Consider the following 15,694-nt stretch of genomic DNA (forward strand, 5'->3'; position numbering starts at 1 on the left):
CAGCAGCACTTAGCGAGAGCTTCCTGGTGTCAAGGTTTATAGGAAGACAAACACATTAAACTGATTTATATTCATTATTTTTCTGTTGGATTACATCTTATAAAGTCCCATTTATTTCTAGGTAACAGTGCAGATCTGCGACTGGTAAAGACTTTCATAGAACTGGGACTCCCTGGTGGAAAACTGGACTTCCTAATGTCTGAAAGAAATCAGGTAGTACGGAGCTAATTTCTGTCTTCCTTTAGATCTGTTACAAGCTGTTGACATTGCTGGCACAGGGCCTTCAGCAAAGCCTCTTCACTAGCTGAATGAAGCGGAAGCACTGGGAAATTCAGGGAATTTTATGTAGTGTTTCATTCAAAGGCCTGTTCCTGTTCTTCTCTAATTTGATAGGGTGTTCAAACCCACCAGAAAATATTCCTAGCATTAAAATAAAAGGCAATGACACTAGCACTTATAGGACTAGACCTCAGCAGAAGAAAATGTATTTATCCTATCAGTTTGCAAACTTCGCAGCCTGGTGAATCTGCCTGGGGAATGCCATGCAACACAGCACTGACAAAAAGCAGCAAGTTTAGTGATACTAAATTCTCTGGAGCGTGTGGAGTATGTAGCAGGTGTTGGCAGCTTCCTTTGCTGCATCAGCCATTGTTTCTCCTGTTGCAGTCTTTTCACGATTTATTTCCTTGCATGATAAAGAAATGTCATACAGAAAAATTCATTGCTAGTCTAGGCAGAGAAACAGAGATGAGTTCTGTGGTTTGCTCTGCAATGAACCCATATTTATAACACAGAGACCAAACTTTATGCACAAGATAAGGATTTCCAGTTCCCAGGCAGAAACATTACTCTGATTTATGAGCACCTAAGAAACTTGAGTCAAAACTTTCCAGCCTTCTTTGTTCAACAGCTTTTATATTTTGAAGTGGCCAGTTGGTGGTAGTCTGTGAACTTGCCACCTTCCAGTGCACACCTCTGTCAGAAGCAGACCTGCATGGTGAAAGTAAGCAAGATGAAAATAATGAGGAGACCACTTCAGATTTGCATCAAAGCCTCTGCTCATGTTTTCAGATAATGAAACATCTTACAATATCTCTTTTTAACATTAGCTACAGCCCATAATGGGAATTTTTAATGCTCTTGTAATCTGGGAAGGTGAGAAAGTTCCCATGGCACCGGAAAAAGGACCTGTGTGGTTTGATGACTATTTGGATGCTATAATCCTGTCACTTTTTTTCCCCTGCTCTGAGAATCACACTGAAAAAGACCCATGAAATCAGTCGTTTAGATGGAGTTTGCCTTATAGAGGAATACACAAATCACTTTTTTTAGGCATTCATTTGCAATACATTTGACAAACTCAATCAGGCTGAGATGATACTAAAGGATGGAGATATACCCAGGTGAAATATGATGCGGTGTGTTTTATTTATGGTTAATGTTCAGGCTGTTATTCTTCCACTTTTAAACAACCAGAAAGATTTGGGATAATGGGCCTAGGAGGAAAGCATTAATTATCAATGCAGACAAAACAAACATGCAGAAGGTTAGTGGACTGTTTGTAGTTTACGAGAACATTTATTTTAAGGCTGTATTGCAAAGTGAACATGTTCATGTTTTCCTTTGCAAGAGCTGCAATTAGCAAGATGAGTTGTGTCACGAAAGCATTAATTACTGATATGTTTGCTCTGAATAGCTGTTCCAAGATTTGATGATTGTTTTGGTGGCATCTCATTAGTTACAAATTTGATTTAGAGTCCTGTTGGATTGCCAGATGACACAGTTCTGAATAAGATCTGCCTGAAATCATATAGATTAGACAATATATTATTTGTTTTATTGTATCACAACTGGCAGTACTGTTGCAAGCAATAAATTGTTTGTCTCTGTCTAGCACTCATTCTCCTGCTGATAACTCTTGAATAACAAATGCAGAGCATTTCATTAAGATGGCCAAATAACTTTGTGATTACATCCTTAGCATCACTATAACCCATGTGTCACTGTATAATGCTGTAAACTATTTTGTCGTAGTAATCTGTTCAAACTTAAATGCCAACAGCTTTTCTTCCATGTGCAGAGAATGGTATGTATCATAGAATCATAGAGTCATAGAATGCTTAGGGTTGGAAGGGACCTTTAGAGATCATGTAGCCCAACCCCTCTGCAGTGAGTAGGGACATCTTCAACTAGACCAGGTTGCTCAGAGCCCTGTCCAGCCTGGCCTTGAACGTTCCCAGGGATGGGACCTCCACTACCTCTCTGGGCAATCTGTTCCAGTGTTTCACCACCCTCATTGCAAAAAATTTCTGCCTTATATCCAGTCTTAATCAACCCTCCCTTAGTTTAAGGCCATTATTCCTTGTCCTATCACAACAGGTCTTGCTAAAAAGATTTTCCCCATCTTTTCTTTAGACCCCTTCAGGTACTGAAAGGCTGCTTTAAGGTCTCCCCACTGCCTTCTCTGCACCAGGCTGAACAGCCCCAACTCTCTCAGCCTTTCCTCACAGGAGATGTTCTGCAGCCCTCTGATCATCTTTGTGGTCCTCCTCTGGACCCACTCCAACAGTTCCATGTCTTTCCTGTGCTGAGGGCTCCAGACCTGGATGCAGGATTCCAGTACCCCCAAGTCCTTCTTATCAGGGCTGTTCTCATCCTTTCATGCCCCAGCCTGTACTGACAATGGGGGTTGCCCCGACCCATATGCAGGACCTTGCACTTGGCCTTGTTGAATCTCGTAAGGTTCACACGGGCCTATTTCTTGAGCTTGTCCAGGTCCCTCTGGATGGCATCCGATCCTTCTGGCATGTCAACTGCACCATTCAACTTGGTGTCATCTGCAAACTTGCTGAGGGTGCACTCGATCTCACTAAGTCATTGATGAAAATGTTAAACAGCACTGGTCCCAGTATGGACTTCTGACAGACACCACTTGTCACCGGCATCCATCTGGATATTGAGCCGTTGACCACTACCCTCTGGCTGCAACCTTCCAACCAATTCCTTAGCCACCGAACAGTCCACCCATTAAATCTGTATCTCTCCGATTTAGAGAGAAGGATTTTGTGAGGGACTGTGTTGAAGGCTTTACAGAAGTCCAGATAGACCACATCCATAGCTCTTCCCTTGCCCACTGATCTAGTCAGGTCATTCTAGAAAGCCACTAGGTTGGTCAGGCAGGACTTTCGCTTGGTGAAACCATGCTGTCTGTCTTGAATCACCTCTCTGTGCTCCATATTACTTAGCAGAGCTTCTAGGAGGATCTGTTCCATGATCTTCCTAGACAAAGAGGTGAGGCTGACAGGTCGGTAGTTCCAGGGTCCTCCTTCCTACTCGTTTTAAAAATAGGCACAATGTTTCCCTTCCTCCAGTCACCAGGGACTTGGCCTGACTGCTATGACCTTTCAAATATCATTGGCGGCAATGATGTCCGCCAATTCCCCAGGACTTTGGGGTGCATCTCTTCAGCTTCCATGGACTTCTGCACATTCAGGTTGCTCAGGTGGTCATAAACCTGGTCTTCCCTTACAGTGGGAGGGGCTTTGCCCTTCTATGTAAGGTGGCTGAGCATTAGTACTTCTCACCAGTGTCAAATAATGCTGCTTTAAGATCATACTTATGACTCAGGAATCACTCAACCTAATATTGTTAATCTTACTATTAATAAATTGTAGGTCCAGGTTTATCCTATCATGGCATGCCAAAGTTAAAGGCACAGTCGGTAGAGAAAAAGAAATAATCACAGGGGGTAATTGAACCTCTTTAAAATATGAAATGTCTTCTAGAGGGCCCTATTTCCATGCCCCACAAAATAAAGGGTTACTCTAGTCCTAACTTGAATTCTCAGGTTCTGCTCTTGAAGCTAAAAGGCACAATATAGAGTCAAAGAGACTTTAAGACAGAAAATTTTGCCTTGCCTTACCTACAAGCTCACTGAGCACAGTGAATTTCCACATGGGCTTTAATGATAGCTATGTCACCCATAGTTACCCATGGTATTGTTGTAAATGTTGATGCTATGTGAGAAAGAAACTACTTGTCTTGAGTAAGTTTGCAATATTAGTTGAAAGCTATCTGGAATAAACTGAAAGTGAAACTTGATGACTCTGCTTTCAAAGGACAACTTCAACTTTTAGAGGACTTGGAGACTGAAAGAAATCCCCACCTCTTTCCCCCTTGAGCATGTAAAAAGAAAATTTAGACTAGTTATTACATTTCTGCTTGCATTTTACTTTGAAAATAGCATCAGTCTGCAGTAAGTGCAATATGTTTTAATTCACTGACTCATCCCATTTTTCACCAGACTGATACATTTGCTGATTTCGATACAATGACTGACCGATTATTGGATGAAATTATTCAGCATATCCAGTTGTACAACCTCTCCATATCCCGAATAAGGTAAGTGTTCTGATCGTTATTAGTCTGTAACTGTTACATAAGCAACATTCAGTAGAATTAGCTTTTCCCAAAGAGCCTGGTGTCAAAAGCAGTTGAAACAGTCAGATGAATTTTTACATTGTTATAGATGGAAGAGTATCTACTAGGCTAAAATAAATATGAAATCGTAACTAAAGGATGTTACTGAAAGCCCTGATAGAGGCCGCTCAAGAGCAATTTATGCCACTCTTATGTTTAATTTAAGTAAAATACAGATGGCTTTTGTGTTCATGTAATTCTTTCTTTCCCAACAGTTTTGTTGGACATTCCCTTGGTAATGTCATCATTCGATCTGTACTCACTCGTCCCAGGTTTCGCTATTACCTCAACAAGTTACACACCTTCCTGTCCCTCTCTGGGCCTCACCTGGGAACCCTTTACAACAACAGTACTTTGGTTAGTACAGGTAAGAGTTGATGGGAAAGCTATGACTGGCTGAAATCCATGGCGGAGTGCATGAGTGAGCAAGATATGGGGGTAGCAACAAGTCGTAACAACATGACTTGTACGCTGAACTTGTGGAAAGTGTTTGCTGAAGACTTCAAAATCACACAGAAAAAAATTACAATGAAAGGGGCTTTCGGTATCTGTTACAAGGTCCAACACAGTGCTTCCTGGAAAACCCAAAAGTGTGCAGGAGAGACGGATGACATTGCTTCCTTCCACTTCTCTGCATACTGCCAATAAAGTAAGGCATCTCCAAGGCTGAAGAAATCACAGTGACATGGGAATGGAACGTCCCATGGTTCAGCCTTCCTGAGCGTTTATGCTACCATGACATGGATAATCATAGAATCATACAATAGCTTGGGTTGGAAGGGGTATTTAGAGGTCATCTAGTCCAACCCCCGTGTGTACGTCTTCAACTACATCAGGTTGCTCAGACCCCCATCCAACCTGACCTTGAATGTTTCCGGGGAGGGAGCACCTACAACCTCTCTGGGCAACCTGTTCCAGTGTTTCCCCACCCTCATTCTAAAAAATGTCTACCTTATATCTAGTCTAAATCTGGCCTCTTTTGGTTTAAAACCATTAGCCCTGTCCAGTGAGACCCTTAGACTTTTCTCCCTGTTGATTAGCAATACAAGAGGAAACAAAGACTTATATTGAGTTACAGTGCTGCCCTTACTGTACGCACATGTGTTTAATCCCCTTAATTGATAATTCGCAAACAGGATAAAAATATGTACCAATTTTCATTCCAGGTCTATGGCTCATGCAGAAGTTGAAAAAGTCAGGGTCACTTTTGCAACTGACCTTCAGGGACAACACAGATCTGCGCAAGTGTTTCCTCTATCAGCTCAGCCAAAAGACGGGTGAGTAGGGCTTGATATGGCTGTGTAAATAGCAAGGGCTATTCTAAAGGATTCTGCTTGATTGCTGTGTCCTCCAGGGAGTAAAGAAAATTTTTTAATATATTTCACTAATGATCTCTCTTTAAACCCTCTTGCTTTCGAGAAGGGCTCCTCCGTCTAAAATCTAATATCTACTTTATCTGTGCATTTTTTCTGTGCCAGTTGTCAGTGAATATATTTGCCAATCTGTTAGCACCAAATAAGACCTCCATGCTGTAGTAAATATGCACCTAAGTTTATATTCTGCAAGCAAGAAATATCATTCTTGACAGGCCACGATTGCTTAATTTATTATACTAGATGAAAAACATTTTTCCTTTTTTTATTATTTTTTTTAAGTTTAACTTCTCTTGTCTCTAGGAAATATGACTCTGTGAGATGAAGAGCAAATTTTATTCATGTCTATTGTGACACTTCTGTACTAGAGAGAGATGTATGGCCTCACACTGGAAAAATGATATCTGAATAGAGATCTTTTTACCCCTTCCTAGGTCTGTCAAATGAAATAAATCAGACTTTTCTTAAGAAAAGAAAGCAAGCATGATCCTTCTGTTTAAGCAAATGTTTTTGTTTAAGAGTTATTTTTAATATTGTATGTGAGCAAACTGGTGCTAAGTATGCAGTCACGAGGTCGCTGCTTGATATTGAATTTTTCCCATACTTTGATACATTGCTAATAGGAAACAAAGACTGTGTTAGGATGAATATAACTTCTTAATTCTTAGTCTGACTTACATAGAGCTGTTTTATCATTTTGTGAACACACTACATGACATAGTCAATGATGGGAAGCTGCTGTATCTTTACATTATTTTAATTTCCTTGTTTGAATTTTCCCTTTGTTTCTCTGGCTCTCATTTCTGTAGAGTGCAGTTGATGTCTGTTTTACTGCTTTGATCTTCAAATAAAATTGGGTCACATTGCAACTTCCCAAGCAAAGAATTCCCAAGCATGTCTTGTAGGTCAAAGCGATCCATTGTTTGTTACCTTGGTAGGATGCAGATCTAGCAGGCTACAAACAAAGTTGTTGTCCCTGCAAAAGCAGGAAGCCGAAATTTAAATGTGAGGAGAGTTGTCTGTAAGGTCAGAATCATCCAGGTAGATCCTTAGGTGAAAAATCTGAAGAAGTAGGTAGGTCCAGATGTGAACATATGAGCTGGCATACTGAATCAAAATAGAGGTGCCTCTGGCACTCTGCTCCCAAAAGTAATTGAAAGAACCTACAGAGGGGGAAATATCAGAAGCAGTGTTGTGCCTACTTTCCCAGATAACTCTTTAAGCCTCCAGCAATTTCTGACTTTCTTCTTAAAGTAGAAGTCCCTGCTACTTTTCAGTCTCTTTAAAAGTTCCTTGTCCTTGTCTTCAAAGAAAAAATAAACATGCTTCCCTATTGAACGTCTTCATATAAGACTTTAGATGTGGTAACACTCATTGTTCCTTCTCCGACCTTCTACCTAAAACTGAAGCCACAAACTCAGTTGATTTGATTGCACAGGAAGAAAATGATAGACAGTTTCAGCCAGGCTTAGTAAAGGCAGCCAGCAGGACTCTTCTTTGGGGTGGTGGTGGTCAACTTTTCTATGAAAATCTAGAAACCAAAGGACTTGCTTCTGGGGCCCTTACTCATAAGGGGGAGGGAAAGATGAAGGGGAAACCCACAGCTCTTCTGTGTTCAGGATACTCTCTGGACTAGTAGACTACATCATCTATGTCCTTATTCCTACTTTTCTTCTGAATGTGGGTGATGGAGGGCTCAAGACACTACAGACAGGGCAAACAGTGGGAGCCTGTTTCCAAAGTGCATCAGTGGCCCCATTGCCTCCAGGGAAGAGGGACGATTCCTGGTTTCCACTCCATGTACTAGCAGTGTTCATTTCTCAAGGGACTGCTGAATGCAGGGACTCGATCCCAAGACTCCCTCAACACTGATGTAATAGTATGGCATCATAGCAGTGAATTTGGTTCCTCTTGTCCTCCCTCTTTCTATTTTGTTTGAAAATTGTACTAATTTGATGTGTTATTTTTGAAAGTGATTCCCATTCTTGTGAACATTTATTTATCCAAAACCACTCATTAACCATAGTGGGGCTGTACATGTTTCCCAGTGTTTTGAGGCATAAATGGTTGCAAGATTAGGGTTTTTTCAAAGAGAGACAGTTCTTACTTTTTTTTGTTGACATACAATTAACCTTTATGAGTGTTGCTAAGTAACAGTTTGCAGAAACAGCAGAAATGGGTTAAGCTATCATGAATCCTTCTAAGCTTGTGTTGCATGTTTTAATTATTATAATCTATTTTGCACTGTAGATTTTCAAATGTGTTTGAACATGACGTAGTCATGCTGACACTGTATATAATTCATCACTGTGTATCATTGTGATAAATATATTTAATGCATTTGCCACAGGTCTTCAGTACTTTAAAAACGTTGTATTAGTGGCCTCACCCCAAGACAGATACGTACCCTTTCATTCAGCAAGAATAGAAATGTGCAGAAATGCACTTAAGGACAGACACACAGGTATGTTTCAGATACTTTCTATATGTACAAAGCTGTTAAGGAATTGTGTTTTTGTGTAACTGAGGTCATCGCATTAGAAGGGTTTTTCATCAGCGTGATGAAAGCTCAGGTGTTTATTTGATAAGTAGAAGGTGTTCTCTTCCCACAGGAAATTACTTAAGTCAATAAAAGAAGCTTTTTAAGAAGCTCTTTGTCTGATGAAAACAAATTTTAATCAGGTCATAGTTAAAGGTTTCTTAGTGCTTCTTTCCCTTCCTTCTAATTAATTTTTTTAAAAGTGATGGTAATAGAACTAGCTCTTTACAATGTTTTTCTGTAGTCTGCTGATTTACTAGTATTGTGTCACCTTTGTTTCACGTAATGAAATCTCTCTCAGTGCATCCAAAGTCAGGAAGTTTTCCCTTTGTCTTCCATAGTGGTTGGGTGATTGTCAGGTAATATAAGGGACAGATCTGAAATCACATTGATTTGTAATAAAATCTGTGAAGCACATCAGGGCTCATACCATAAGAAGCCTGGCCCTCCTGTGAGCTCAGGCTGTGTATTGTCCCAAGTATTGCTTTTGTTATTAGCAGTCTCTCTCATTTATAAAATGTTTATAGCTTCAGTTTGATACCACTTCCAGAAATAATGTTCAGTGCAATTTCATGTCCGTTTCACATATGTGATTACCTAGAAATGGAGGTACTCTTTGGAAGTAGAAAGAGACACCCAGGCCCAGTAATCAACATGGTTGCCTTCATACAGCTGGCCTAAATTACAGGTCTTTCTATCCTACCTTAGATATGAATTAAAAGGTAATTGTCTAACTCTCTCTTCCAGTGTTTGTTTCTCAGGGAGATGTTTGACATAGCAGGAGCCAGATCTACATTCAATGCAGATCATTTATGAGTAGAAGTTTCCTGAGCCATTGTTTTTGCCCCAGAAATTCCTCAGTTGTCTGCATGATGTCCTTTGTGCATTAGATTCCCCAGAGAAACCCAAATGAACCTCTGTGTCTTGCCAGACCCTTTTGCATTTGGATTCACAGAAACAAGAGCATTTCCTTCCACCGCAGAGAAAATTAGTCTAAATGCTAATCCCACTCTTCATGCTAGCAGCTTCAGCAGACCTCTTCAGATGGCTAGTGCCTCCACTACGTTAACAGCATCCTGACACTTGGCAAGTCTCTGAAATGGACTGCGATGTCTTGCATTTTGGTCTTGTTTCCATTTTCCTTTTCATTACAACTGTAATTAAATAATACTGGAAGGAAAGAGGGGATCTGGCAGCTTTGGCATGTAGGTGTGACATCTGAACTCTTTTTCAGGTCCTGTTTATGCAGAAATGATTAACAACTTGCTCCAGCCTTTGACTGGGGCGAAGGACTGCACTTTGATAAGACACAACGTGTTCCATGCTCTGCCAAACACCGCCAACACATTGATAGGTCGGGCTGCCCACATTGCTGTGCTGGACTCTGAACTTTTCCTGGAGAAGTTTTTCCTTGTGGCAGGACTCAACTACTTCAAATAGTGCCTGAAGTATGGGGTAACAGAGGCAAAACTTTTCACTGAGTGGAGGAGAATACCTTAGCCAAAAGAGTGCAGTGTTAGAAATGAGGTCAGGTGGGACTTTCAAACTCTTCATTTCCATTTCTGTTTCAGAGAATAAAGTGCTATGGCTTTAAGGCATTCAAGCTTCCAAATATTGGTGCTTTTGGAAGAAATAAATATTCCTCTTCAGTTTCTATGTTTTTTGAGCCACTTCTGAATTACAGAATCAGAAGAAGGCGGCTAATTCTCTAAATGTGATCGGACGAATGTTTCCCATTTCTCCCGAATATTAACCCAGGAATTTGGCTGTCCTTTATTTAATGCTTATTTATGTATTAACAAAGCTATACATTTGTAGCACTTTTTGGGTAGTTAACACAAAAGGAAACAAGCATATATGAACTCAGGTTAAAATCTCCTTTGTGATGAACTGAGAAGTCTGAAAAACTTTTATGAAAGTTTCAATGTTTCCATTTGTTGAAAGAAAATATTTGAATGATTCCACTACTGGTAATAATTTGTAACACACATACATTCGAATAATGGAAAGGAGTGAAATATTTAACATAGAATCAAGACATCTTGATATTTGTGTTTTAAAAAAACCCAAAACTTCAAGTTGGGAAGAGCTTCATTCAAGTTAGAAGCTGCCAAACCAAGAGGAGTCTGTTGAATTACTTGTAAAATATCAGTGGCAACTGTAAACATTTCTTCTGTTTACATGTCTATAGGATCATTATTGTGCTTGTTATAACCACAATTTTTACTTTTAGGTTTATAACTAAGTACATTTGCCCCAACAAATGTTTATTTTTTTAAAACTTATTACTCTGGTATGAAATTTAAAATCTAGCCAGTAACACCCCTAAAAAAAACAGTCATCACATGAAAGCAGGCTGGAGTCATAGACAAGTAAAGATTGTGGAGAGCTTAAAAAAGATAATGAAGTCTTCTTCGGCTCCTCTGCAATGCTCTAATAATGCTTTACCAATGCCCATTTACAGTGCTATATACGGTCCTAATTATTATATGTTTACAGCTGGTTGAAACGTTTAAAACTTTATTCATACAAAGATATTCATGTTGTTTTTTAAGAGTTTGGAAAAGAACCCATTTTTCACTTTTTTAGGTTTTTTTTCAATATTTAATTAAAATTTTTATCAAAATGTGATCAGATTTCAAGTGAAAAATTTCAATAACTTTCTATACATTTTCATATCATTGTGATAAATTTTCAATGTCACAGTAGTTTTTTCAAAAAAGAGAAAGTGGATAATTCTTCACAATTATTTTTGTTTGGAAGGCAGGTGATTTTTTAATGTAAACATAGTTTGTTTAAATAATAAATGACCAGCCCTCTATATTATGTGAGAAAAACTGTAAAAAAAAATTACAAAATTTGCTTAAGGTGTCAAGACTCTCATCAGTAAATTAAGATTAAGATAGTGGAGATTTCTGAAATAAGACAGATAAAAAATTAAAACAGAAACCTTGCAACTACAGGGATATATTTGTACATGCAAAAAGTAAAACTAGTTTTGAAAGAGGAAAACTTACACAGAATTAGTTCAATAAAAGATTTGCTAGCAGACTGGTAAAGGTTGCTAGAGAGTAAGGCTGTTTGATAATATAGGCATGTTTTTAAAATAGAAAGGAGAAAGAAGGAATATACAAAAGGATGAGATTAAGATGACCTGAAAATAGGAAGGTATATTGCACCTAAAAGTCATCTGCCCCTCAAAGGAGCAGAAATTATATAGAAACAGTTACATGGTGTGTTTCAATATTGACAATGTTTTTAAACTTTAAATATAAAATATTATTACCTCAGTACTTGAATTAAATAGGTAGATCTTTTGTTCTCTTTTTTTCCCTTTTATCAATTGACAGTTTAAAGCTAAAAGCCAGATTTACCCAGTTAGCAAATAAATTCTGTCAGGAATCAAGAACTTCTGGTTCCCACTGCTTGTTTGGGAAGTCTTTATCACTTTTTGACCTCAACATTTTAGTGCCAGCTACACTTACATATCACAGCTTACCTCTTCCTTGGTAATTTGTTTACAGAATTTTGAATATAATGGACATGCAGGTTAAACTGTTATACAGTGTAGTGGTTTTGAGCCACAGACATGGACTTCTAAGGAGTATGTAAAAAACGAGAAAGAAAAGCAATCTCCAACCATCAGCAGGCTTCAGTGTGCTGTATGAGGGTCTGCTTCTCTTTTAGGAAATGTTCAGGAGTCTGCCAACAGAAAATTTTGAAAAACATGAAGAGAGAGCTAAGTTTACACATATATACATACCTAATGTGTGTGTGTGTATATATGTATACAGTCTGCATAAAGGAGTGTGCTAATTTCAAGGTTCACTTTCACATTCTACACTGCTACCAGTGCTCTGACTGACAGACAAACACATTTAAAGGTTTCCGTGTTCTTATACATATAATGTTCTTCCATGGCCCGGAGTCTGATTTCGGGGTTGGAGTCGGATTGTGCATGGAGTTGTATTAGGTCCACACAATTTGCTTCTTGTTGGGTTTGGCAGACAGATTCTATGGAGCCTCAGAAAAGTCCGGGATATGTCATTCCTGTGAAATGATGAGACACAGATTTTATCTTCCTTGTGCTGGGAGAACATTGTGGGAAATATTGGAAGTAATGGTCGAGCTGAATGATCACTTTAAGGTTCTCAGAATAGCCTACACCTCTTTTTCTTCTTTTATTAGTTTTAATGGGATGCTGATACTGGTTCAGAATATTGTAAATCTGCTTTAATTGTGTAGACTATACTGCAAAGAAATCTTCATCATCTTTATAATATAAATAATATCAAAGTGGTTGGAGTTCATCAAACTCTAGCAAACAACTTGGACTTATTTTCAGAATTTGTTGGTTTACATATAGAGAAATATATATTAAGAATTACCTTGATAACAAATAGCAAAATAACTGCACAGTCAGCATCTTTGTTTCTGTCTCAGACTTTGTAATTTTAATGTATTATCATTCAACATAAAGCCTTTTTAAATGCATTTAAGTACTTTAGCAGTATTGCTACAAGGATTTTGCATCGAACTGCGCAAGTGCCTCTTCGCTTGATATTTCTGTGGGGGCAGTGTGTAAATTCTTAAGTGAAGCTCTCACATTCACGGAGGATAAGACAGTTTTTCAAGAACTTGGACAGCAGAGGGGACAATGATGAAATTTTTTGTAGCTTGTTAATGCCAGAATGAGCTCTGGGCTTAATGATAGCTGTATGTGAAGTGAAACTCCCTTCACCTCTATAGGATTCTTTAGCTAAGAGAAAAACAAAGCCAGTAATGCTGGTTTGTTTCTTTAACATCTAGAAGTCTTACAATCAGGATGGAGGATCTCCTGGCTCCAACAGGTAAAGTGCGTTTGGCTACTGAAGTTTTCCAGTCTTAAAGAAGAAGTACGGGCTACAGCCCTGATGCACAAATTCTCTGAAGGAAAAATGATAACCCACATGTAGGAAAAGAGCAGCAAAGACAGAGGATCACAGGGCTTTGAAAGACGGGGACAAAGACTGGGGGAAGGAAGCAAGATGGCAAGAGGCACCAGCAAGGGTGAACTTCACAGAATCATAGAATTGTTTCGGTTGAAAGGGTCCTATAAAATCATCTAGTCCAATCCCTCTGCCATGATCAAACATCAGGTTGATCAAAGCCCCATCCAACCTGACCTTGAGCATTTCCAATGATGGGACATCTATAACTGGTCTGGACAGCTTGTTCCAGTGCATAAACAACCTCATTTAAAAGATACTCCTTATAAAGAATTGAAAAACTCAACATAGAGTAGTATCATCTCACTTAACTTTAGGCAATATCTGTATTAGATAGATATTAGTAGATATCTGTTTGTGGCCTAGTAGGGGGAGTTTAACTCCTTTTATGATCAATGGAAGAAAAGATGCACTTTTAGGGTGTGATTTATCAGACATATTTTACTTTTTTTGTCTAATTTTCTCTAGGCCTGTTCTTTTCCCATCACCATGCAGGATATCAGATTTAGCTATCTACTTACTTGACAACTTGATCAGATGAATCCCACACAGTGCCGGAACTCTTATGGGACTCCATCACCATCCCAAAGACCCAAAGAAGGGATATAGGGATATGGTGCTCTGAAATAGCATCTGGCCTTTGAAGCCATTTACTTTTCAGTGACAGTCATCTGGCTTGGAATGACATAGTAACTCTTGAAGAAAGAAGAACAAAAACTTAGCCAGTTTTATTGATGAGTTCATAGAGGCACACAGTGAAAAGACACAAAGATGCCTTGACTTGTTTTCAATCTCTAGTTCATCTTTAAATAAAAAATATATATATGCAGTCCATAACATTTAAAAGGAATAGCTTTAACTGTCTTAAAATATTTGAAGAACTAGAAAACAGTGTGGTTGTAACCATTCAGTGGATATCATGCCTTTATTAGTAGATTGATGAAATTTTGCCACTATTTTGGGGCTCCTAAAGCCCATTGAGCTCCACTTTTGAAAGAATAACAGAATCACAGAATCACAGAATGGTAGGGGTTGGAAGGGACCTCTGTGGGTCATCTAGTCCAACCACCCTGCCGAAGCAGGGTCACCTACACCAGGCTGTAGAAGACTTTGTCCAGGCGGGTCTTGAATATCTCCAGAGGAGACTCCACAACCTCCCTGGGCAGCCTGTTCCAGTGCTCCATCACCCTCAGAGGGAAGAAGTTCTTCCTCATGTTCAGCTGGAACTTCCTGTGCTTCAGTTTGTGCCCATTGCCCCTTGTCCTGTCACTGGGCCCTACTGAAAAGAGCTTGGCCCCATCCTCCTGACACCCACCTTGAAGATATTTATAAACATTTATAAGGTCCCCTCGCAGCCTTCTCTTCTTCAGGCTGAACCATCCCAGCTCCCTCAGCCTCTCCTCGTAGGGGAGATGTTCCAGTCCCCTCACCATCCTTGTAGTCCTCCGCTGGACTCTTCATCTTTCTTGAACTGGGGAGCCCAGAACTGGACACAGTACTCCAGATGAGGCCTCACTAGGGCAGTGTAGAGGGGAAGGAGAACCTCCCTTGTCCTGCTGGCCACACTCTTCTTGATGCACCCCAGGATCCCATTGGCTTTCTTGGCAGCCAGGGCACACTGCTGGCTCATGGTTAACCTGTCGTCCACCAGGACACCCAGGTCCCTCTCCGCAGAGCTGCTCTCCAGCAGGTCCGTCCCAAGCCTGTACTGGTGCATGAGGTTGTTCCTCCCCAGGTGCAGGATCCTGCATTTGGCTTTGTTGAACCTCATCAGGTTCCTCTCTGCCCAACTCTCCAGCCTGTCCAGGTCACGATGAATGACAGCACAGCCTTCTGGTGTATCTACCACACCTCCCAGTTTGGTGTCATCAGCAAACTTTCTGAGGGTACATTCTAACTCTTCATCCAGGTCGTTGATGAAGAAGTTAAATAAGGCTGGGCCCAGTACTGACCCCTGGGGGACACCACTTGTTACCAGCCTCCAACTAGACTCAGCGCCGCTGATGACAACCCTCTGAGTTCTGCCATTGAGCCAGTTCTCTATCCACTTCACCGACCACTCATCCAGCCCACACTTCCTCAGCTTCCCTAGGAGGAATGTAATCTCTTCTGAAATAGAGGATTTGTTTCTTGAATATGGATGGAAATAATTTGCAGTAGTGACTAAGCATGAGTAGATTAGGAATGGAAGAGCTAGATCTTTCTGTAGCTGGGCTGAGGATTTTCAGTGGGTTGTCGTTTTCATTCTCCTTACAATAGTTGCATGCTGACCTCCATAAAACCTGGAGAAACCTCTGGAGATGTTACTGTTTCGA

The 15,694-nt window shown here is 39.9% G+C and overlaps 1 protein-coding gene across 1 annotated transcript in view; it reads left to right on the plus strand.

Moving 5' to 3' along the window:
- FAM135B (family with sequence similarity 135 member B) overlaps positions 1-10,942 on the plus strand; it is a 218,949-nt gene extending 208,007 nt beyond the window's left edge. Inside the window, exons 16-21 of the mRNA XM_075415511.1 lie at positions 122-213; positions 4,304-4,401; positions 4,695-4,846; positions 5,646-5,756; positions 8,203-8,316; positions 9,626-10,942. Of these exons, the coding sequence (XP_075271626.1) occupies positions 122-213; positions 4,304-4,401; positions 4,695-4,846; positions 5,646-5,756; positions 8,203-8,316; positions 9,626-9,831 (773 nt within the window). The 3' untranslated portion in view covers positions 9,832-10,942. The remainder of the gene's footprint in view (positions 1-121; positions 214-4,303; positions 4,402-4,694; positions 4,847-5,645; positions 5,757-8,202; positions 8,317-9,625) is intronic.
- Positions 10,943-15,694: the final 4,752 nt, after the last annotated feature.

Source organism: Opisthocomus hoazin, chromosome 3 (genome assembly GCF_030867145.1).
Source record: "Opisthocomus hoazin isolate bOpiHoa1 chromosome 3, bOpiHoa1.hap1, whole genome shotgun sequence".
NCBI classification, from domain to species: domain Eukaryota; kingdom Metazoa; phylum Chordata; class Aves; order Opisthocomiformes; family Opisthocomidae; genus Opisthocomus; species Opisthocomus hoazin.